This window comes from Ammospiza caudacuta, chromosome 9 (assembly GCF_027887145.1).
Source record: "Ammospiza caudacuta isolate bAmmCau1 chromosome 9, bAmmCau1.pri, whole genome shotgun sequence".
NCBI classification, from domain to species: Eukaryota; Metazoa; Chordata; class Aves; order Passeriformes; family Passerellidae; genus Ammospiza; species Ammospiza caudacuta.
In genome coordinates this window covers 35,864,573-35,888,809 of record NC_080601.1, presented here as the reverse complement: position 1 = coordinate 35,888,809, position 24,237 = coordinate 35,864,573, and the positions used below count along the sequence as shown (strand labels likewise).

Genomic DNA, 24,237 nt, shown 5'->3' with positions numbered 1-24,237 from the left:
GCAATTTTCTGTGCTGTGATTCCATCTAAATCCCTTTGCCTACTCCAAGTGTAAAAAAAGCTTAATCCACATGAATGTTGAAATACTGGTCAGTACAAATTGAGTTTTGTGTGATGTTTCTGAGTGTTTTCCTATTTCACAAACATGCAGTTTTTCCAAAGGAAGCTGGAGATAATGGGCAAAATTCTACTATTCCTTTTTGCTTTGTTAGGCCAGGCTTTAGATCCTTTCATCCTCCCCTCCTTCTCCATGACCTGTGCTAGGGTCTTAAAATTATGCATTCCAGATTACACCTCCACAATTTTCTGCCCTGGGATGATGAAAGGATTTGCGTATTATGGTAATATTATAAAAAATCTTTCTGGAGCCTAGTTAGCGTGGCTAATTTGAAACTACAAAAAAAAAAAAAAAGGCAATTTCCAATGCAAATTATAATATTCATAAAGTGCTAAACAGATACCTAACTAATTTCTGACCGTTCTTGTATTCCCAAGTATCTTACACTGGCCTTTTTTGGCCTGTCTGCTGGCTCCCATTTAATTTGTCCTTAGCTGTGTGCAGTGGATTAGCATTTCATCAGGTTGGATTAAGATTGAGCTGACACTGAAGCTTTCTTTTTTATTTTTACATGCGCCTGTGCGGGGCCGAGCGGATCCGCGCACGTTCTGTGATCCCGCTGCCCATCCCCGCTGGGTGCCGGGACAGCCTCCCCCAGCACGTGAGGGGGGAGACAACCAAAACAGAGGAAACACATGCTAAAAAAAAAAAAAAAACAAGTTAAAAACAAACAAGCAAAAAAAAAAAAAAAATCATCATTCCCTGGGGGAAAAATTGCATTGAGGTTGCTGGCTGTGTCAGTGCGTGAGATTTCATCGGGCTAAAATGATGTCACATGGAGCGAGGGCTTTAGTGGTTTTATTTAGCTCCTAATCCCCACACACTGCTCGGCCAGTTGTCCATGTGCGCTCGCCGTCCCCAGCGGCACAGGATAAAGCATCTGGGCTGAGCGCGGCCGCTCTCCCGCGCTCTGGCTGCAGCGCACGGCCAGGGGCAGCCCCTCCGCCGGCCGCCGCACGCTCTGCCTGCTAAGGTTACCCAGGATTAATAATTCAGGTGACACTCGGAAAGACAAAACCGCCGGCCGCTGGTTTCTGAAGTCCCGGGAGGGCTCAGGCGCAGCACGGCCCGGTTTGGATGCGTGCCGGAGAAGCGCTCAGAAGGAAGGCACCTCCTCTTCTCTGTGCCAGCGGGAGCAAGCGGCCTCGAGGTGATGCCCATCCCCAGCAAGCACCCTAACATCGGCCGCTCGCAGAGCTGGGACGCTGCGGGCTGGTATGAGGGGAACTGGGAGAGCGAGAACGCCTTCGAGTACCAGAGGCCGCCAGGCCGGAGGAGCTCCCTGACCTATGGCGGTGAGGGCGGCTGGTACGAGCCACCGCGGGCAAATGATATCATCTTGCAGGGCGGTGCGGAGCTGAAGCAAGAGGCGTACCCGTACCAGGATGCCACCTTCGCACCGGGGCCCCTGAGGAAGGGCTCTGTCCCCGACTTCGCCTACTGTGACCGGCCGGCGCCCATGGCGGGCCGGGGCTCTCTGCCACCCCAGGATTACTACAGCGACCCGTCGCTGTCGGCGAGGTCACCCAAGGACCCTCGACTCTACCGCGAGCACGTGGCGGGCAGGCCGCTGGCGAGCTATGGGGCGCCTGGCAGCCGCCTGTCCTGGGACCAGAGCGCCGTGCGCCCACCTGCCCCACCCGATGCCACCCGCCTCTACAGAGACCCCAAGCTGGCCCTGGATGGGCAGCGGCTGCGTGGCAGAGATGTGTCCCCAGCGTGGTACGGCACGGAGCCTCCCGGCCCGCGGTACGCGGCAGAGCCACCCGCCTTCCCCAGCAGGCCGGGCTACAGCGATGGGGCAGAGCGGGCTCCCGAGGTGGCAGCAGCGGCCAGGCAAGCTGTCCCCACCTGCCTGGTGGTGGATCCCACCACCAGCACCAGCAGCAGCTACGGGCCAGGCAGGGAGAGCACCGGTGCCAAGGGTCCCTACGACAGCTACGAGGCAGCAGTGGCGACGCCTTCCCACCCACCGGTGCCACCTGCCTTCCCTGGGCCAGAGGGCAAGAGGAGCTTTGACCCCGAGTTTGTGGCGCTGCTGCGTGCGGAGGGCGTCTCTGAGAGCACCTTTGCTGCCCTGCTGCAGCAGGGCTTCGACTCCCCAAACCTGCTGGCCATGATGGAGGAGAATGACATCAAGTCGGTGGCACCCAACCTGGGGCAGGCCCGCGTGCTGTCCCGCATCGCCCACAACTACAAGGCAGAGATGCAGCTGCAGAGACAGGAGCGCAGGAGCGGGGCACTGCGCCCCAGGACCCGCTCCAACAGCTTCAGCCACCGCAGCGAGCTCCCGGCAGAATACGGGGTGCCCACCGTGGATGGCCCTGGCACCTCGCAGCACCCGCCACCGCTGCAGCCACTGTCCCCAAGAGGTGTAGAGATACACCGCCGGCCATCCAGCGCCCCGACCCAACACCTGCTGGAGACCACCACCTACCCAGCCCCAGCGGGGCCTCCTCAGGGGCCACACTTTCTCCCCGGTTCGGGATACAACACCCCCCTGCCTTGCAGCACGCACCCGCGTCCCGCCTCTGCCTACTCCGCTCCGGTCGGCGTGCCCATGACGGCGGCCAACCCGCACGCCAGCCCCAAGACGGCGTACCCCACCACCTACACCGTGCCCATGGAGCTGATGAAGAGGGAGCGGACAGCGGTGGCGTCACCGGCACCCAGCCCCCACAGCAGCCCCCAGCTCCTCCGGCGGCCGGGGACAGCAGGGGACAGCAGCCTGGCACCCACCGGACCCGCCTTCCCTGCCCAGCTCTCCCCGTACCCGAAGCTCAGCAGGCGCACGGGGCCCCCCGTCATCGTCTCCACCATGGCGTCGCCTGAACCAAGTAATTACTGAAGGGGCTTAGTCCATAGAGTAGTTTAGAGCCACCTTGTTGTTGCTTGTTTGACCCCTCAAAAAACCCACAGTCAAATATCATGGGGGTTCATGTCTAAATATTAGACACTGTCCTATGTAGAAAATGAGGTGAAGGGGATTTTTTGCCTGGCTGTGCTGGCCATTCAGAGCTAAAGAGGCTGATTCTTGCACAGTGGTTAAATTCCAAATACTTTATTTGTTTAGCCAACTTCAGTTAAACATGAGCGGTATCTCAGATAATGCTTCCAGGGTAAATCTTGCCGTTCCTGTTGTTTGTCGAGAACAGGAGATTAGACACTGTGCTGGCTGAGCAATTAGGACTACAGGGTTTGCTGCAGATTGACTTTTTACCGCTGTTATCAGGCACAAATGTGTCCCTGTAAGGAAATGGTTAGCATTGTTTTGACTAAATTCATCAGATAGTTAATGGTGTTATTTGAGAATCGACTTACCTTTGGTCATTACCTAAGGCTTTGCTTCTTATTATTAATTTGCTGTTTTATCAAGCATACAAAATAAACCCCTTGATTTCCTTCTCGAGATGCCTGTAAGTGAAGCGATAGAGCTGTTAAAGTAATAGGGCTGTGCTTAAAACTAAAAGCCTGTCATTAAGCACTGGAACAATAAAAATGAATGGTGGCTCCTAGACTTGCCTTCCCTTTCTAGAAACACTCAGGCTCTTGGCTGCTCGGATGAAAAGCTGCACAATCTGAGCAGGATCTGCTCCTCCACTTTGGAGATGTGGCACTCAGAGCCTGATAGAAACTAACCCCCAAAACCACCCGGAGAAATACAAGGGAATTCATCAAATCCATTCATTTGTGCCTTGACCTGTTTGAAAAAAAATGTGGAAAGACACCCCTTGGAATGTTTTTTTGCTGATAATGACTCTGTGAGCAGGGAGTTTTCTCCCTGGGCAGCGCAGCTGAACTCCCATGCAGATGATTCCCGAACAATTTGCCGTACCAGCACACACACACAAAGCCTTAATAAGAGGGATACCATTTATAGGCATCGAGACAGTGCCAAACTGGTGATGCCATTCCACAGGAATCTAAATAAAGAATGATTTTGTGAGTGGAAATGATAAAGTTGTCAAAATGCAGACACTTGGCACACCCCTTTCCCTGCCATACCATAATTACACAGCTAGGAAGTAAATGCCGGTCCTTTCACGCTTACGAGTCCTTTATGTAGCTGGTGTAATGTATTGATTTCTAAAAAATGCTTCAATATTAGGCAACATGTTCTGTGTTGACATGGATCAGATGCTAAAGTAGTACATCCAGGCAGTATTTTTAAATAAATGCAGCTAAGAAGACGAACTGGCATAATGTGGGGAACACAAATATGTTCATTTATTTGCGCTGTGTCTCATTGAGCGGTCGATGCCGACGCAGCGACAGCCCTGGGCTGAAGGACCTTCAGAGCACAGGGATTGGGAGCAATCTCCTCCACCATGGGAAACAGATCTCTCCTTCCCTGGCTCTCATTTATAAACTGCAAACCCCATTCTCTAAAAATCTTGAAATTATCCCTTCTCTTCACCAGAATTACTGGTACACAGCAAGAGGAAGCCAGCAGCATTTCTGTGCTGTTGAGCTCTTTCTTGCTACTCAACCCTCTTTTTTTCCTTTTTTTCTTCTTTTGCCCACGACCATCTCATTTGCATGAGGATGACATTTGTTGCTCCAGTAATTTCATCTGATAATGGCCAGCTTGCAAAGCGGATCTGAAAACATATTCCTTAATTATGTGTTGCCAAGCAACGAGAGGGTTTGGCCATAATCACAGAAAGATTATCTTCTCATTGAAGGCCCTGAAAGGTTTAGCTGAAGTAGGACCTGTAAAATTGTCTTCATTTTTATTTATTTCCCCCTTTTCCTTTCCATATAGCCTGAGAGGTTTTCTTCCTGTTAAACTGTATTTTAAAAGTAGAAGCCAAGGTAAGGCACATGGAAAGATTAAAAATGGGGAAGTGTGTGGTTGTTCGTAGTTGTTTGAGCTGTGCTGAGCAGGAGTGTTCACACTTACCCATAAGGGGATAAGCTGAGGGTAGAGATATGTTAAGATGTTGTAAAGCTTTGAGTGGATGGCAGAAACTTGACTAAATCCAGGAAAATTGTATTTGCCAGCCAGGATGTGTTTTCAGGAGTGATGAGCCTTCTCTTGGCTGTAGCTTTGGCTGTGGATATTTGAGTTAGAAGATAAAAGCAAATTCAGTATTAAACTCTGTCTCCAAATGGCTGCAAATATTTTCTGTCAGTGTAGGTTAATGTCTACTCAGTCAGCAGAGGGTTATAAAGTGCATGTTACAGCCCAGTCATGTTTTGAAGCTTGTTGTATGGTTAAGACCTTAAACCAGACCATTTTGGGCTTTTTAAAAGTCTTGTTGAACTATGCATTGTAGTCTTTCTACAATGAGTTGTTCCTGAATGCCCCATTTATCATTTTATGCTGAGTTTGACACTCTGAGTGCTTTCTGCACTGTTCACTTTGGAGTTTGGACAGAGGGCTTGCAGGAGGGAGGTGTCTTCTCCTGCCTGGTGGTAGAGGCAGGATCCTGGGCAGGGATACAGGCACATGCACATGTTTATGGACCTCTTGCTTTGGCATGGTCAGAGAAGGGAAAAGGAGCAATGAGATTTAGTGCTGCAACTGCTTTGCTTTTCTTAATTAGTAATAAGTTAGGTAAATTTGCCTTCCTGGGAGTTGCAAGGATTGTATGAAGAGGAGGTGGTGAATGAGCACCTTAAACCCGTTGCCGTGGTGGTAGAGTGACGTCTCCTGAGATGAGCCAGCTTCCCATGCCAGGAGCTCCTCTGGCAAAGCTGCTGCTCTCCATGTCAGTGAGACCTTGTCAGCAATAGCTGAGGGGAGTGCTCCTGCAGCCTGGCCATCAGAGGATCAGCAGTGGTGAGCACACCCAGGCAGCTCAGTGGCGAGCAGCAAGAGAGCCCTGCAAGGTCTGAGTGACAGACACGTGTCAGTAGGAGGGCTGAGCCAGAGGGGATTTGTGGCCAGCCCTGTGCTGAGCTGGGAGGGAGGGCAGGGAAATAAATAGTCCAGGTCAGCAAAGCTGGTGAGGGCAAACAATATCTCACAGTCACTGATCACATTGCTGCAGCTCCGCCTCCAGATTTTGCAACTTCAGTTTATGATCTTTGCTAGTATTTTTGTATTTTTCTTAGATTGCTTTTTTTTTTTAACCCAATTTTTTAGTAGTAAAGCAGTTGGCACATGAGAAGTCTTGTATTTTTTTAGCTAGCCTGGACTTCTCCCAAAACAGTGGCCAGTCCAATTTCTGTTTCTGATGCAGGACTTATGGAGCTTAAATGAGAAATGGTGATTCATTGCAAATATGTGTCTTGGGTGGTTTATCAAGCTCTCGTTTGCACATGAAGATGTGAAAGTGAATTATCACAAAAGGGAAGATGCTTCCCACAGGGATGAGGAGCAGAGCTGCCCTGTAAAGTCAGGTGGGTATCATCAGGGAGCAAGAGCAGAATTACTTGGCTGTAAGATTTGGTTGAAAGCCTGACCTTTTCCTGAGCAGGGAAAGCCAGGCTGAGGACAGCTGCCCTCCTTGGACAAGTTGTTCTCTCCAGTGTGAAGGGGACTCATCCTCTCTTTTATCAGCTTAGAGCCCAGCTAGAAATGCCTTTCACTGTGATTAGCTCAGCTCTGCTTGTACTCTTTCACACCTCGTTGTGATGCCTTTTATTGGTATTTTCCCCCTGTGACAGATAAAAACTCTGTTAACCACACATAGTTGTAGGCTGAAACTCTGCACATGGGCAACCCCCAAAGAGGAAAGGGCGTGGGCAGGAGCAGGAGCCTTGATGGTTGTTAAAGGGTGGTTAAAACAAGCAGTCAAAGATGGTTAAAAGACTGACATTTGCCCATTTTTGTAAGCTATTAATTCTTTTAACCTAATTAATTTAAGCTAAATTGCCACCGTTTTCTATGGACAGACTTTAGTAGGATATTTCCTACACAATATAAATTTCCTGAGCATTTGCTGATGTTGATTTATTCTTCGTCCAGTGCAGTAGACAGCTCAGAAATCGACTTCAGGTTTTCTTCCTTGTGTTTTCTGTACAAACCTCAGCATGGAATCCATGTAAGGTCTCTCAATCAACAATCTGGACTGAAACAGCACCAAGGGAAGCTCCGTGCACTGAATAAATCTGATTTCATTTGCACATTGACCTGACAGACCATAGCATGTCCTTGGAGCCATTCCCAGCTAGTGTGTTAGTCCAGGTAAACCCTGCACTGCCCTCACTAACAAAAACATGGAGCAATGTTTTTAACTGGGATCATGACTCCCATACAAAAATGCAGGTTGAAATAAACAGACAGGTCTTTCTCATGTCTGCTGTCCCCATGGTCACAGCATCAAGACACTAATATGCAAAATGATAAGGGAAGGAGCTGGAAAACTCAAAGTGAATTTCTGAAAGCCTTTGAAAGGCTCAGAAGGGCCCTCACCAACCTCTGCTGAGCACGAGTGTGGGATCTTAAAACTGAAGGGACCCCAACTGCCCACCTTGGCAGGGTGAATGGCCAAGGAACAGAATGTGCAGGAGATGTGCTGTTGACTATCTTGATATAATACTGACTGTCTTGGCCAATCTACACATGCAGTTCATTGGTGGCAGGGAATATGCTTTTAAAATACTTCTTTAAAGGCTGAAATACACTTTTTGTAATGGTTTTATCAAAAGCAATATAAAGTGTCAAACTCATTCCAGTTGCAATTCATTGACTTTAGTGCCATGGCAATAAAAATGAATTTGGCCTGTCGAAGGAGAACATGTTGTCAGATGCACAAATGTTGTCATCTTCAATTTACACTTTTCTTTCACCCTGTGTCTCTGGTTCTCCAGCATTGTTAGGACTTTCATATATCCAGATCATTCTCTGACTATATTTGCTGACATTTTTTTAGCCTTCTCATAAGTAGTTTCCATAGCTACAAACTTCGTGTTCACAGAGGGGGGAAAAAAATTTAAAGGTTTCTTATTATTATTGTATTAAACATTTTTTATATTTCTTCTCCTTGTCATTCTCATATCATCACACTGCAGCCCAGTTTAATGAAAATGCTGCACAACTGAATTGCCTGTTATTTTTAAAAGCAAAGTAGGTGCTGAGCTAAATCCTTGAAAAGCAGAAGACCAACATCATTAAGCCACTGATATAAAATAAATGTTGCAGACGTAGGATTGGTATTAGTAATGTTTATAGATGGCAACTGGCAGGTGAGCTTTTGACTTTTACACCTAAATAAATCCTGATACTAACAGCATTCTGCTGCCTTTTGGTAAAAAACCCTAATTTTTAATCTATTTGTCTGCTGTTGGTAGAATTTTGTTTAAGATGAAGTGTTGCTTATGGAAGTGGGGTTTACATGGGTTGTGTTTCCAGCAGGGCAGAGGTGTGTTGGGCAGAGGTGTTGGAGCAGTTGTGCCTTGAGGAAGGATTTGGGCAGAGGTGTTGGGCAGCAGTGCAGGTGCATCCGTGTCCCAAGGCAGGGCTTGGACAGGGGTGTTGGGCAGCAGTGCAGGTGCATCTGTGTCCCAAGGCAGGGCTTGGACAGGGGTGTTGGGCAGCAGTGCAGGTGCATCCGTGTCCCAAGGCAGGGCTTGGACAGGGGTGTTGGGCAGCAGGGCAGGTGCATCTGTGTCCCAAGGCAGGGCTTGGACAGGGGTGTTGGGCAGTGCTGGAGCAGCTTTGTTCAGCGAAACAGGAGGCTCTGAGTGCCCAGTGCTGTGTCCAGGGTCTTGCCTCCTGCACCCTCAATCCAATTAGCTGGCCCAGAGCAGATGGAGCAGATTAGTGCCCAGCTCTCCTTCCTCCACCCTCTCCCCCGGTGCAGGGGGTGTCCGGCCAGCAATCGGCTTAGCGTGGGTCGTGTGGCACAGCATGGCACAGCATGGCACAGCCCGTGCCCTGGCCCTCAGCAGGGAACCCCCTCAGCTCTGGGGCTGCTGCCTCTCATCCCCCAGCCTGCTGGCTCCAGTTCTTTGGTAGTTTGGAAGCCCTTGACCTCAACTCATTTGCCAGGCATAAATTCCTTCTTTCTGTCTGCAGCATGGCCCCCAGGTGCGCGAGCTGTGCTCCACAATGGAACAGCACTCCAGCAGTGGGGTTGGGGGTGGAGGGTCATGGTCCTTTCCCACCTGCAGCATTCCATCCTTGAATCTCAGCCAAAAAATCTTGTGTGGCCAAGGGAGATCGTGGCCTCTTGCCTCATCTTGTAAATGAAAGCGGTGTCAGGCAAGGAGAGGTGAGAGAAATGACACCACGGGGCTGTTCCTGCAGTTCCCAAAAGCATCACAGTCCCTGGGAAAAGGGTGGTTTAGGCTCTGCAATCTGAGACATGAGCAGCTTGTCACAATAAGAAGGAAACCAGCAGGGTTTACCTGCTGGTGGAGATCCTTGGTAAATGCTGGTGTGAACAACCAAGATGGCATTCTCATGTTTTATTTATGTATGGAGATATGTATAGATATTAAAATAGGGAGAAAAAAATCTCAGAAATATAATCAGTGTCTCAGTCATTATCCATTTGGATCAGTGCTTCTGCAGTCTTCATTGTTTGCCAGAAGTGTCTTGTTTTGGTTATCAAGCAATTTATTATTTCCTAGCTTGGCGAGCAGACAGGCAGATGGGACTTTGTTTAGACAGCAAACACAGCGAAGAGAAATAATTTAGGATATAATTCCCATCTAAAAAGTCAGAAAAAGAGGATCAGAACTGAGGTGTCATGGAAACATTTGGCACATATTTCCCAGTGTGAAGGTGGTATCTCCAGGTGGGTTCCCTCCATCCAGGGAGCATCAGGAGGAGTAGGGGGTGGGATGCAGGAACCTGGCAATACCCACCTGACTCCCCTGCTGGTCTTCTTAACCTTAACACGTTTCCTGACACTTGTGCTAAACACTGCAAATCCCTGAGCTGCCTCCTACACATTCCCTTACTGACCCTATAGATTATCAGTCTTTTCTTAGGATGGCCCAGTCTCTTGTTGAATTCTCTCACTGTTACCTGCAGAGGGGAAGAAACCCAGGAATGGAGATGTCACACACATTTGTTTTGTTCTCTGCCATCTTCTGAGTGTTTTGTTAAAAGATTTAAATGAATACTTTAAAAGTGCAAGTAGTTCATGCAAGTGCATTTATTTTGTTTTTGTTTGTCAATGCAAGGAATCTTGATTAATATTGTGAAGGATAAAAGAGAGGATTCAGTGTGGACAGCAGAGAGCTTGTCAGTATCTAGACCATCCTGCTGGGACACTGAAATAATCAAGAATGGTTAAATGTCACTTTAGTTATCCCACCTGGCCAGCTGTTTCTGTAATCTCTCCTATTTGAGCATCTTTGAATTCTTCCTCATGTTGAGTAGACCTGCATAAAAGTGGGAGCTGTTATCTTACCAGCTGAAACATTTGGCTTAAGAGTCTTAAATTTCCATTTCGCTCTTGTCTGCAGAGAATGTGATCTTGTTTCATCTGCAGTCAGGGCTAAAAGGTCCCAAAACCAGGATTACTAATAACTAATAACATCAGGGCAGTGCCAAACAACCTGTCATGCTCTGCAGTGGAAGTTTTCCCCTTGGAGCTCGTTGTTATTTAGCAGGGAAGGTGTTTTCTGCATTTGCTGCTCACCCTAAAAGCCCAGGCTCTCTTGGAGCAGTGTGGCATCTCCCATACCGTGCTCTGGCCAGAGGGAGAGCCAGGGGATCATCTCCCTGCTGGGAGATAAGCAAGATACAGAGGTACATCCCATGGACCAGCAGCCCCACGCTCTGGCTCATCAGCTCTTCTTCACTCCAGTTTCCTGTTCCTGAAGCTTGCATGAAAAACGCCAACAAAGTGATTATTTGTAATTTTTGTACAATATCTTTCCAGAGGAGCAGTTTCCAGAGTAGGGCAGTGAGTCAAGTTCACTTGAAAAATTGTGATTTTGTCATTCATTTCAACAGGAGAAGGATTTTTACTCTCTCCTGCAAAAGGAGCCAGCTCTACATCACTGACTTTTATTGCATTTCTTAAAATTAGATCTACAAACCCAGTGGTTTCTTAAGCAGGAGAAGCTGTAGGTTTCATGCATTGGAAGCCTGTGCATTATTAAAAATAATAGGGTAAATTTGTCAAATGGATAATGAGTAGGTTTCTTCCTCTGTTTTTCAGTGTTTTAATGAGTGCAGGAAATGTTTGCTATTTATTTGCTTGCAGGTTTTACCAAGGAGCTCTGGAGATAATTGTCAAATTTCCAAGTGTGTATCAATATTTCATGAAGCTCTGTTTTCCCTCTGTACATTCACAAGTTGGGTCATTAGCACTGGGACTGATATTAACAGGCATGAAAAGGAATTCCACCAAACCCTTGCAAGTTTGAGGATTTCTGAAACAAAATTCTAGTCAGGTCTTCTGGGTAAAATAAATCTAGGTGATGTTGCATGGTTTCAAATGTTAAATTTGTCAGAGAATTTCGTGTTTGATCTTGGTTTCTGTGGTTTGTGGACCCGATCCAGAGAACACCAAGGCTTTGTGTGTGTGTTCTGTGTGTTTTGTGTGTGTGTTCTGTGTGTTTGGCCTCATGCCCAGCACTTACCACAAATTGGGGTGTACCTTACAGAGATAGGATATCCATCCACGTCATCCTTCGGAAAAAAAGCAAATTCCACCTTTCCTACCACCAGCAAATTAAATTGTGTTGAATTATTAAAGCTCAAATTGCTTTTGGATGTGGTACCAGTCACCACTGATGCTGGCTATTTAGTTTGCTGCTGGCTATTCAGTTTTGGGTTGTTTTTGTGTGGCCTTTGAGGTGCAGTACTGGCTGTGTGTTAACCACTGTTGTTCTGCTTTGGACATTTGCCATTTATAAAAGGCTACATTTTGTATGTTGAATGGTTTTTTTTTTCTTAATTTCTGATATTTTTATGTAAAACAATCATATCCCTATTCTCATTCTGATTAGGCAGCTTATCCTAGTTTTGGTTTTGCTCAGCCTAAAACTCTGGTGTCAGGCTGGTTTTTGCTCCTATTTAAGATCTAACCCAACTAGCTCAGTGCAATGCTCTCAAGAAAAAAAAAATAACTCAGGAAATGAAAATTATTCATAGATATGGACCCACTGTGCTTTGCTGTAGAGAGGGTAATTAATTGATAAATTATTGTGGCTTTTCAGCCATTCTAAATGGTTGCCAGAAGTGCTTCACCAGCACAGCTGAGTCATAGCAGAAAGTGAGACTTTAACTTGATTGAACTACACAAAGTGTGGAGTGTTGCTGTGGAGCTCTGAAAGTGTGCAGAGAGCTGGAAGGTGGATGGAAGGAGTACCCAGGGCCCCTGAAACACAAAATGCTTCAGAGTTAGAAGTGATTGAAGCAGAAAGGGACCAGTGGTGTTTCCCTGGAGAGGGAGGGATGGAGTTCTGCAGGAAGGGCAGAGCTGGATGTTTGACAGAGGGGTTTGAAGATCCTTGGAGCTAGCAGATGTCAGAACTGGCCCGTCTGTCAGTATTTTGGGATAATTTCAGGATTTGTGACACTGTGGGCTACAGTAAAGCAAAGGAGGTCACTTGTGAGCACAAGCAACAGTGTTAATCATGGTAGCAGTTCAGGAGGAGAAGGAGAAATGGCAGTCATGTAATATTGACACAGCAGGGGTGTGTGGAGATAATGAAATTGGTCACAGCTCGATATGACAAAGTTCCAGACTGTAAACAGAAATATTTGTCAGAGGGGAGACAGTGCTCAGGGTGAAAAACAGGAGCTTTGCTGAGTAAAAATCACCTTGTAAAGGATTTGCAGCTGGGGGGGGGGTTGTAAGAGAAATCCAGGGCAGATTCATTTGACTGCCTTGTCCTTCTAGAAGGAAGTTGGGAAAGTTGGTGGTAAATACATCTTGTAACTTGTGCTTAGCTCTGAAACTGAGCTTTGCTCTGAGCTGGACTCAAGAAGACAGGAGGTAGCAATGCAATTCCCACCCAGCCTTTGGTGGTTTTTGGTTTGATGATTGATCTCCTGTGCCAGGTGCCAAGAGGACAGGATTCCTCTGTGTGATGCTGCCTGGGAGAACCTGGCCTTACTCTGGACAGTTTCCTGGGGAATCTCCAATTCCTTTACTTCCACTCTGGCAAGTTATTAGGCACACTGGCTTAATATGTCTCTTACCTATTTGTTTAATCTGTTCATAAGGCACTTGTGGTTCTTTGAAGAAGCCCATACTGAGGGATGCTGGAAAACCCAGGCTGCAGGCAGTGCTGAGAGCAGGCAGGGCTGGAAACTGCCCCACTGAGTCAAGGGGAGCAGCTTTCCTCCAGCACAAACACATCTGGAGAAGTGGGAGAGGAAGGAAGAAGGTAGGGAAGGAGAACAAAGAGGAGAATACTGGAATCAGCAACAGTAATCCAACCAAAACACTGCAGCAGGACAGAGGGTGCCCTAAAGGTAGCCAGTTTCTAGGAAAGTATTCCATGCTTGGGAAGAATGGTGCTGGTAACAGTCACAAAATGTTTCCAAGTTTTTGGTACACTTCCCCTCTCCAGCTGGCACAGTTACACGCTTTGTTTGTTTGCCTCCAGCTCCTACCCTTTGTGGAGTTAGAAATACTCTGATTCAAGTCCATCCAAATACAGCAGTGCCATGCTTGGTAAGTGGGTCATGAGCCCTTGGGGTCTGAGCAAAGATTTTTAATCAGAATTTGGCAAACGAGCAAGTAAAAATTCTTTTCAAAAAACCTCTCGATTCCAAGATTTTGCTTTAAGATTAATTTTCTTGTAAACAGTGTGTGACCTGTGCTTTGATGCTTTGCACTGAGCCACTTGGAGCTCCTGGGTGTGACTGTAAGGCAATTATGGAGTTCTCCTGGAGTGATATCCATAGTCTCCTGTCAAGTTTGGGATGACTCTTTTTCATCTCTGCCTGGAAGTGCTCAGTGAGGGTGTGCTGAGGTTTCTTTTTGGAGCCATACTCAGAAAACTCAGCCATTGCTGTGTGGTCACCTGTCTGCAGCTCCTCAGTCTCCCTCACATCTGACACGTGTTTTGTTTCATTCTGTGGCTGGTTTGGAGCAGGAAAACCCAAACTCCCCATGCTCAGTTGGGCAGGGAGGCTCCCATCACTCTGAGGAGTGTGCACAGCCCTGGAGGCCACAGCTTCACATCAATCACAGTGAGAGCATCTCGAGTGCACCCCTGGAAGCAGTCAATGACCCCTGTTTCTCCTTGGCAGAGTCCTGTGCTGAGGAGAGGCATCAGCATGGTGGTTTCTGCTGCAGCCAAGGAGTCTTTTCTTCTCCCTTTGCCTTCCCAGTCTCCCCAGATGCTGCCTCTCCCCCAGGAGCTGCTTTGGCACCAGGCATTGGAATTTCCAGTGAGGGATGTTCAGTTGTCTCAGCACAACAGGTATCAGCTTCTTTCTGATCACAGGTGTCAGGTGCACAGGTCAGATTGACAGATCACTTGTGACCAGCACAGGGAAAAGCTGCAGTTTCTCTGCCTGTGGTTTTCTTCCCTTTTCTGTGCAGTCTTTCTGTCCCTGTTTGAGAGACGCACACACTCTGAAATGTCTATTCTTAGAGAGTTTGTTGTGCTTTGTCTGCTGTTTTAAAAAAGCTACACAGCCTTCCTGGTTATTTTTTTCCATCACCAAGCAGGGCAGAGGCTGAGGAGACCACCCAGCAGTGCTGCTGTGCTGACAGGGGTTCTCAGATGCTGTTGAGGATGGGCTGCCTGATGCTCTCAGAACGTGCCAGCCCTCTCATGGCCCATGCTGGGTGGTTGCAGCCCACCCTGGGAAATGCAGAGCCACAGTGGGGATGTCCAGGGGACAGAGTGACAGCTCGTCACAACCCGACAGCAGTTCTGTATTTGACATCTTGAGGTCAAAAACTGTCAGTTCCTTATTTTTTACGGTGTCTTAAATCACCTGGAGAGTGTTTTGAGCCTTGTCAAAATGAATTAATTAAGACCAAGTGATAATCACAAGCCTGTGTTGGTCTGATTCAGCAGCAGGACTGTGCTTGATTTTCAGCCTAATAAATACAAATGGTTTTGGAGGATCTGGGGGGCTGATAGAGCCCGTTGGTGTTTCCTCCAGAGCTACATGTGCTACAGTTTTTCCTTGCTCTTTGCCTTGTCAGTGTGCAGCATTGTTTTCCTCCTACTTAGGAACACAGCCAATTTTCTAATTAAGGAGATCACTCTGCAGCCATTGTCGCTGTTCATTTGAGCTCTTTGTCCATACCAAAGTTTCCAGCTCCCCAAAAGATTTGAAGTCACTCCTTACTACAGCTGGAGGAGGACAGAAGTTGTGGCTCAGGACAGGCTCCTCCTCTAACTCTGTTAAGAACCAGGCATCAAAAGCACCTCATGGGCAGCACATTCACTTCATAAGAGCTTCAAATCCACCTCTGGCAATGACAAATACTGCTGAGGTTATTTTTCTATTGGATTCATATATTAAAAAAATAGTTACAAGAAATAAATATCACTTTATGCTGGGCTTTACTGCTTACTGGGCTTTGAGCCTAAAAGGATTTAAAAGTCATCATGCTCTGAGGGAAAGTTGTAGTGAGAAGGAGGATGTGGAGGGTTGCTCCAGCCAGCTGTTGTGATTTGGGAAAAGGCTTGTCCTGACTGATGGAAAGGAGAGTGGGACAGACAGAGAGGCAGCCAGGGCTCACACAGCCACGCCCAGTGGGATTAGGACCAAATTAGAAACTTGGTTTGCAGGGGTTTATCATTTCCTTTATATTGTGACATTAATAAATGCAAATCTTTATCTTCTGGCTGTTATCCTCCCTTGTATCTTTTGTTAATGAGCATTGTCCCCAGTTCAGGCTGTGCTGATAACTGGATGGAGAGGATTCATGTGCACACATCCATGTGTGTTCTTGTGCTGTGCAAAACTACCTGGGATGTGAGGAGAGGATTTGGGCACTTCTCAGTGTCTGTGTGCCAGCTCCTCCTGTCAGCCTGGACTTGGACAAGAGTCCTGGAGACAATGCCACGTTAATGCAGCACAGTTGAATGCTTTTGGTATTCCACAGTGCAGCACAATAACTTCTTTTCTCATTTTGTTTCTGAAGTGCATCAAATTCAGAACATATGCACCATGTCAGGGCTGCTCTTGCCAGTGAGCCCAGAGAAAACGCTCAGATCTGGCCTGGTTGGTAACTCAGAGGGAACTGCTGAACTGAAAGATGGTGGGTTTAGATTAAATATTGGGGAGAAATTCATTCCTGTGAGGATGGTGAGGAAGCTGTGGCTGCTCCATCCTTGTAAGTGTTCAAAGCCAGGCTGGACAGGGCTTGGAGCAAGAGGAAGGTGTCCCTCAGGGTGTTGGAACTGGATGAGCAATCAAGTCCCTTCCAGTCCAAGCCATTTTGTGATTCTGTGGCTCCTGCACAACTTGGCTGCACAGTGGAGGCCACAGTGGCCTGGTGCTCAGCTGGGGTTGGGCTCTCCATCCCAGGCAGTGTGCTTTCCATCCCAGAGAGGTCCCATATGGAAGGGAGCTCTCTACTAGCCAAAATAAAGACACTCAGCAATCTGCCAGAGCCGATTAAAGCTTGTAGTCTGTTACAGGCAGAAAGAAATACAGTTTGGGGTAGAGGATACAAAATACATTTGCAAGGCATCTGAACCTGATGCTGAGACATTCTTTCTCTCAATGTTGTTGTTGCCAATAGCTTCTCTTGTGCTCAGACCAAAACTATTTAGGGTGGAACATTTGCTCCCTACTTTCTAGCAAGCCTGGTCACAGGAATGAAGAATGGATTCTTTTAGTGGCTGCAGCTGGTTTGAATGATCCCCACACTGAAGCCATTGAGTCCAGGCACTCCTCATGTGAATCACAAGGAAGAAGCAACTGGGATTTTGTTTTTGTGCCTGACAGGAGCAGAAACAGCGGAGCAGCCACAAGCTGATTGCTTGAACCCAGGCAGAGGAGGGTGAGATGTGTTGTGAGATGTGCCTGGGTGTCTGTGCTGCATCCTCACCCACACCTCCTGCAGGGCCCCAGAGAGGACAATGTGGCTGCACTTGGTGCAGATCCATCCTGTTCATTCTGTGGGAGCTGGAAGAGGAGTTCTTCAAGGATTATGATCCTTATATTACATACAAAACAAAAAAAAAATGTCATTCAACACTTCCATGTCGGTTGGCAAGACCTTGAGCAAGGTACTGAGATGGAGCTGCACCTCTCTCAAGGTCTGCTTCTGAGGAGCAACAAAATAGCTTGTTTTGGTAAACTCAGGGAATCATTTCCACACCCTGTGTCAAATCTAAGTCTCTTTTTATGGAGGATCTTTCTGTTGGTTTTTAAGCTGAAGGGAAGTCAGTTTTGATTAGATATTGGGAAGAAATTTTTCCCTGTGAGGGTGGGCAGGCCCTGGCACAGGGTGCCCAGAGCAGCTGTGGCTGCCCCTGGATCCCTGGCAGTGCCCAAGGCCAGGCTGGACAGGGCTGGGAGCACCTGGGACAGTGGGAGGTGTCCCTGCCATGGCAGGGGTGGAGTGGGATTGGCTTTAAGGTCCCTTCACACCCAAACCATTCTAAAATCCTGATCTTATGTTGAGAGCATCTTCTAGAAAGTTTCTGCACAAGAATCACCTTCTTTCTTCCTTCCAAAGGATGAGGGCTTCAGGGAGACATATTTTATCTGTTTGCAGAGAGGACAGCAGGTCAAGGAAGGCAACTCATGTTGGGCTGAGAATCAGGGAGAGATTTGGGAAAGCTCTTGCTAAAGGTAATGCTGCCAAATGGAAAGAGGTTTGATGGTAATTAAAAAGCCAGCTCTGTGTTCCTAAGTATTCTTGGGAAAGTCAGCTGGCCACGTGCTCTGGTTTTTTTTCATAATGCTGGGTTTTTCTTTGTATTACCAAAGGTATTAATTAGAGGAATAGATTACACTGAGTGCTGTACAATTATCTCTTGGGTATTTGTGGAATGAACGGTGAAAGCTGTGTGAAAGTGTAAAATGCTCATTTAGCTGGGTGCCTTGATGAGCACCATGTCTCACTTCCCCTCTTTGCCACAGTCTCCTGAACCTGTTGATTACAGCCAGCAGGGTGGTTTTGTGTCAGTGGGAGCCTTGGGGGGCCTTTGGGTCCCCCTCACCCAGGGGCACAATGCAGGGTTGTTGTTGTTGCTGTAGGAGCCTCCTTTTCAAGATCACAGGGAGTTTTCTCAACACACTCAGTTTGATTTGGTTTGTTTTGTAATCTGTATGATCTAATCAAGTGAATAAACTTCTAGACAGGGGTGGGATGCATCAGAATCCTTCTTTGCCAACTGCCTTCTGCTGCAAGGCAGGAAATTTTGTCACCTTTCTGAAATTTCAGTGCAAGACCCCTTTCCCTACCTTCCCTGATCTTATTCCCAACAAAGAAATGAAACCTGATCAGTTCATTTTGCCACACCTCACTGTGGTGGGTTCATGGCACAGTTTTAAGACTAAATAAATTAATTGAGACTCACCATAAGGTGAATAACTACAGCTCTTGGGTTGATAGGTGGTGGGTTTTATTGAACCAATAAAATATAGAAAATGGTTAGAGGAAAAGAGCTTACTGCAGTGATATTGTTCAGTGTGATTTACAGTTTTATAACTGTAGGCAAATGTGAAATATTTTTCACTGTCTTGGGTATGCATTATTAGATAAACCTATATCCTGTGCTTACCTGCATCAGCACTGTGATAGTGAAGAGACATAAAAATGAAGACATTTTCAGCCCATTAGAGTTAGCGTGGTTTCAAGAGCAGTCAGTTTCTCTGCAGTTTGGATTTTATTTGTCTCTCAGTGTGCTCAGGATGCCTGCAGGACATGCCTCCCAGCAGCTGTGGGAGCTGCACTGTAGCAATCCTTGGCATGCACAGGAAAATAAGACACCTTAAATATGAATGTTGTCAGCCAAAACACCAGCTCATGAAAAACAGAGAGAAAATACAGATCTGTGCAGGAATTCTTTGTGGAGCATCCTGATCTGTCTCCTTTAACTCTTGTTACATTGCTGAGGTTACCCCTGTGAGAAAAGCCAAGGGGGCAAGGGCAGGGCTGCTTCAGGAGGTCTTTAAGGCCCTTTCTGTGGCCAGAGGAGTGTGGTGGGCTGTGGGGGCTCCTGGGCCACAGCCTGGAGCTGGGACAAACCCCCCAAGGGAGTGGGAGGGCAGGAGATGCACCTGGAGCTCCAGGAGGGTGGTGGTCAGCCCCAAGTGCTTGGGGAGAGGTGGGTGTTGAGCTGCTGTAGCACAGGAATAGCTCATCATTCTTGGAATTGAAAAATAAGAACATGCCAGTGAGTTATGTGGATTAATGAAGATGAAATGTGCTGTATAAATCCATCAGGAGCGTGATCGGGCCGTTATCCCTTGGGCTACTCTGGCTCACAAGGAGAAAAGGTTGATTTGTGTTTGTAGATGATTTTGCTTGCTCTGCCAATGCTCATTTTTGTTTTAGTATGAAAGCCAGGGAGTGTGTGTGTTTCTTTTGCTCAAAGATGGAGCAGATTAGCAAAGATTTTTCTAGATTATCATCGTTTAAATAGCTCTGGTTTAAGACAAATGTTTCAACTACAATGACTTATTAGTGATGCTATTTTAAACACTGATGATAAATTGGGGAGGTTTTAAGCCCTATTACTCAAGGATCTGTGCAATATTTGGACATTGAGCGTGGTTTTCCATAAACCAGAAGGCAGTGATGTGCAGCTGACCCGGCTGAGAGCCCTCTGGCTGGGCTGGGAGAGGAGAGGAGGAGATGGAGCAGCTTCAGGGGCAGGATTTACAAAATGATGAGAGTTTAACCTTGCTGTGACTCCAGCCCACCCTGGGAGCCGAGGGAAACCCTTGGTGGGGTGAGCAGCCCTTGTGCTGCCACAGGGAGGGTCACAGGGTGAGGGGGCACTTGGGTGTCACAACGTCGGTGAGGGTGTTCAGTCAGCATTGCCCAAGCCCCCTGTTTTAATCTAAGATGTGAAATGTGTGGCTGGGGATTATCACTAATCCACAGAATGTTGTAGGGTCAGGGAGAAGGAAAAATGTTTGGTATGTTCTCAGCCACTGCCACTGCATGCAGATCCCAGGACAGCCCAGCTGGCAGATCTGGAAGGGTTTGCTTCAGCCTCCAAAGCCACTGAGAAACTGAGGTGGGATGGCAGAAGCACCTCAGCCTCCTCCTGGGTCCTTACTCAGAGCTTCTGTCCACTGTACCAAAAAAAAGAAAATTCACATCTCAAAAGTCATTTGGGAATTTTTGGGAGAGCTTTGGCCATTTCCAGCCCTTTTGGGTGCACAGGCTCTTGTCCATGGCTGCAGCCCATGTTTTGCAGCCAGGCAGGAATGCTAGTGGCCAGGAAAAGGCTGATAAAGAGGGAAAGTAGTGAATGGAAAAGTTAATCATTGAACTTTTTGTTATCTTTATTCAGCTTGGAAAACTGAAGCTTTCCAGGGGGAGATAATATCCTTTATTAGAGCAACTTCTGTAGTTAGGAAAAAAAAAACCCACGTGCTTCTGGGATCACATGCTTTTCCTCAGATCTCCACAACTGCACATTGCATTAAAAATAAAATAAATTTAATTTTCAAAAGGTTCAGCAGATATTTGAAGGAATTGAATTTAAAAGCAACTTACCAAACAAAAAATCTCATTTGGTTTAATTTGATTGGAACGTTTTAAGAAAGATTTAATAGCCCTGAATTACAAAAGACTTTTTTTTCTGGCTGGAATTTTACTCATAGGAACATGACATCTGTGTACCAAAGGGCAGTGGTGGAGTCCCCAGCCCTGGAGGGTTTATGAGCCATGTGGATGTGGCACTTGGGGACATGGAGCAGTGGTGGCCTTGGCAGTGCTGGGAAATGTTGCACTCGATGATTTTCAAGGTCTTTTCCAACCTAAATGACTCCATGATTCAGTGAAATTCAGAAAATTTCTACATTTAGCCTCATTTTGTGCCAAGTCTCCATACCCATGGTAACACTCTCATTTCTTCCTGAAATAGCCACAAGGGCCTTGGCACCTTCAGGGTGCCCCCAGCACAGGAATCATTGGTGAGAGGGGCTCTGCAAAGTCAGAAGGGTGAGTTTGATATACAGAGTTCCCTGCTCTCAATAGCACTTCTTTGTCCTCAGTCTAAAAACCTGATTAGATGATAATATTCTAAGATGCCTGAGTTTGTAAATAATCAGTGTATTGTTATTAATTAAGGTAATTTCTCTGTTCCAGGAGATAAGACATTATTATTAATAAGCTTTCCAGTGGGAGGTTTTGTGTACTCACCCTGACCTCATGAAATCTCCAGCCTACAATTCAATTTTGTGTTTTCTTTTTTAATTTTTGAGTGGGTTTTTTCTTTTCTTTTTTATTTTTTTTAATTTTTGATAGCCTTCTACATCATCCAGCAGACCAATTTAAAATTCCCTCAATCCAGCTTAGTCTCAGCTGCATTAATGCATGGCTTGAGGGCACAGATAGCTAAAAAGGGCTATATTGTGTGGCATCTCTAAAATCTTTTTTTCTGAGAAGTTGGATAAAGAGATTGAGGTTTCTCAGGGGGGTTTTGGGTTGGTTTTTTCCCCAGCTGAGTGAGCAGCCTTGCAGGTGGCTCAGAGAGGAGATGTCAGGCCAGGAGATGCTGCTGGACCCAGTGTCACCCAATTCGTGGTAAACTGTCCAGCAGAAAATGCTGCTCTGGGGAGGTGGCTGCAAGCACAGTGTGGCATCCTTCACCATTTTCCTGATGGATCTTGGGAGACAGCTCTACAGCAATATTGAAAATAATCAAATGTATTAGTTAGGGAACATGGGTTGAAGCAGGAGTGATTTTCTCTTCACTATTTCTTCTGGGGTATCACACTTAGAGCTCTGTCTTCTTCATGCTTGAGAAGTCCCACCTGAGGTGCAACCAGAGTTTTTCAATTTTAGTTGAACCAGAAAATACTGGAGCTGGAATCACTGGAATACTGGAATCACTGAATGGTTTGGGTTGGAAGGGACCTTTAAAAAGATCATTTAGTGCAATCCCCTGCCATGAGCAGGACACCTTCAGGCAGGCCAGGTGGCTCTGAGCCCCACAAGGTGATCCTCACACTGTTCCTTGGAGGATACAGAGGAGAGCAGCTGGGGTTTGGTGGTCACTGCCAAGCCCCAGCTTTGTTTGCTCTGTTTTTATGGCTCTGGGCTGCTTTAAGTGTCAACAGGAATGTAAAGTGTGCCCTGTTTGTTTTTTTTAAAGTGCAACCATGATAAAATCCTATGATAGACCCGTAAAGCTTTTGTTGTGAAAGTAAATCAACTTTAACAGCAAGTAGGCTGTAGTTAAGTGCTTTTGAATGTTGGTATTTAGGGGTTTTTTCTCACTTGGTTGTAATCGGTGCTACAGGGAAGTGAGGGTGTTTATCTCAGGGAAATGAGTGGGATTTGCAGCCATTCAGCACCTCGCAGGGTTATTCCATATTTCACATCCTTTGTGCACTCAGAGGAGCTGCTCTCAAACCCCTCCAAGGGAGGAGAGCGCAGAGGAGCTGTGGGCGCAGGCTGGGATGGGGAGAGAAATGGGAAAAAAGCAAAGCAAGAAACTGGGGCACAAAAAAACAGGAGCAGCGGGAACATGGCAACACTTGGCCTTCCTGGCCGTGCTGAGGGTTCCTCCATGGCTCTTTGCCATGGAACAGGGGTGGGGATGTGAGAGAGGAGAAAGTTGCCAAAGGTCCAGTGGCCTCAGCTGCAGTGGCTGAGCCCTGGCTCTGGGGTGACCTTGCAGCAGGGTCACTGAACACACGGTTCCAGCTGGCCCTGTGCTCTTGGCCAGGGCCCAGCTGCTATTTTGGGAGGGCTTAGAAGGGACAAGGCCTTGGCAGGACCTGTGGGTTTGCAGTGAGCTCTGGGCTCTCCCTGCTGGGGCCAGCGGGCATCATGGAGCGACTGTGGAGGAGCACACAGGGCTCAGGGACAGCCCAGGGACAGCCCCTGGTGTCGATCACAGGGCTCAGGGACAGTCCCTGTGCTCCTGGTGTGGCTCACAGGGCTCAGGGACAGCCCCTGTGCCCCTGACTGCCTGGCTTTGCACTCACTGCTTGTGGTTTTTAACCCTTTGAGTGAAGTGCTAGAGGTGTGCAGGTGGATTTGAAGAGTTGGAGTCATCCCTTGAAGGGTTGCAGTCATCCCTTGAAGGGTTGCAGTCATCCCTTGAAGGGTTGGAGTCATCCCTTGAAGGGTTTCACTCATCCCTTGAAGGGTTGGAGTCATCCCTTGAAGGTTTCACTCATCCCTTGAAGGTTTCACTCATCCCTGGCCCCAGGTGCTCCTTGGCCCATCCACAGCAGTGCAGCAGGAGCTGATGCAGCTGCAGCCATTCTTGGCACTCTGGGTTTGGCCAGCAATTGCTTTGGGGAGGTTCCTAAAGTCAAGCTGGGCTCCCACTGAAGGCTTCCCCATTGCCCTTATGGAAAAAGTGTAAAGGAGGTAAAGCCTGGGCTGGATCCTTGGGGGGTTGTTGTCCCTTCTGGCTAAATAGGTGACTTGAGATGACAACAGCTGCAGGTGGACATGGAAATAAGGATTTATCTTCCAAAAGGCTCTCCAGGCTCCCACCCCAGCATAGGAGTCCTGTTTCTCCTGACAGAAACTCCTCCAGTGATGTCTCAAGCCTATTCTGGGATCTAAACCTCCAGCAGATCTCAGGAACTCCAGCAGCAGAGATGCTCAGAGGAAGCCCTGTTGCTTGAAAGATGGAGAGCACTTTCTGTCCAGCATATAGGAAGGACTGATGGCAGTGGTTAGCAGCATCATTTAATTCCTACAACCAGCTCCCAGTGTTGCCTTTTCTTTGTTTTCCACTCAGAATCTCTCATTATCAATGTGCAAATGCAAGTTCCAAAGGTGCTGCCGGCACATGGACAGCTGGTGGGATTGAATCCCTTCCACTTCCCAAACTGGATCCAAGTGCTTGCTTTAATACTTTTAATACTTCCCCTTTTCTTTATTTTGAGGGAATTTCTGGGCTAAACCATAGTGCTGTCAGTGGTCTGTGTGTGCTGGAGGCAGGTTTGCACCCTCAGTGCTGGTGTGTTTTGGACAGCCTGGCTGCTGCCCTGGTGGGGGTCTCAGGCAGCAGAATTCAGGCTGTCCCCATGCCAGGGCTGTCACTGCAAGTCGACAGACTCATCTTTAGCCTTGATTTCAGGATCTCATATTCCAAAATGTCTTTACAGCCTCTGAATCCCTCGGG

General features: G+C 47.3%; 1 protein-coding gene across 2 annotated transcripts in view; it reads left to right on the top strand.

The window, feature by feature from the left end:
* Positions 1 to 1,270: 1,270 nt before the first annotated feature.
* The window catches only part of CTBP2 (C-terminal binding protein 2), a 42,097-nt gene continuing 19,130 nt past the window's right edge, over positions 1,271 to 24,237 (top strand). The window contains exons 1-2 of one of the 2 annotated variants that reach the window (XM_058810859.1): positions 1,271 to 2,422; positions 2,456 to 2,954. In XM_058810859.1, coding sequence (XP_058666842.1) covers positions 1,271 to 2,422; positions 2,456 to 2,954 — 1,651 coding nt within the window. Of the gene's footprint in view, positions 2,955 to 24,237 lie in introns of both variants that reach the window. The other variant, XM_058810858.1, reaches the window with a different exon arrangement.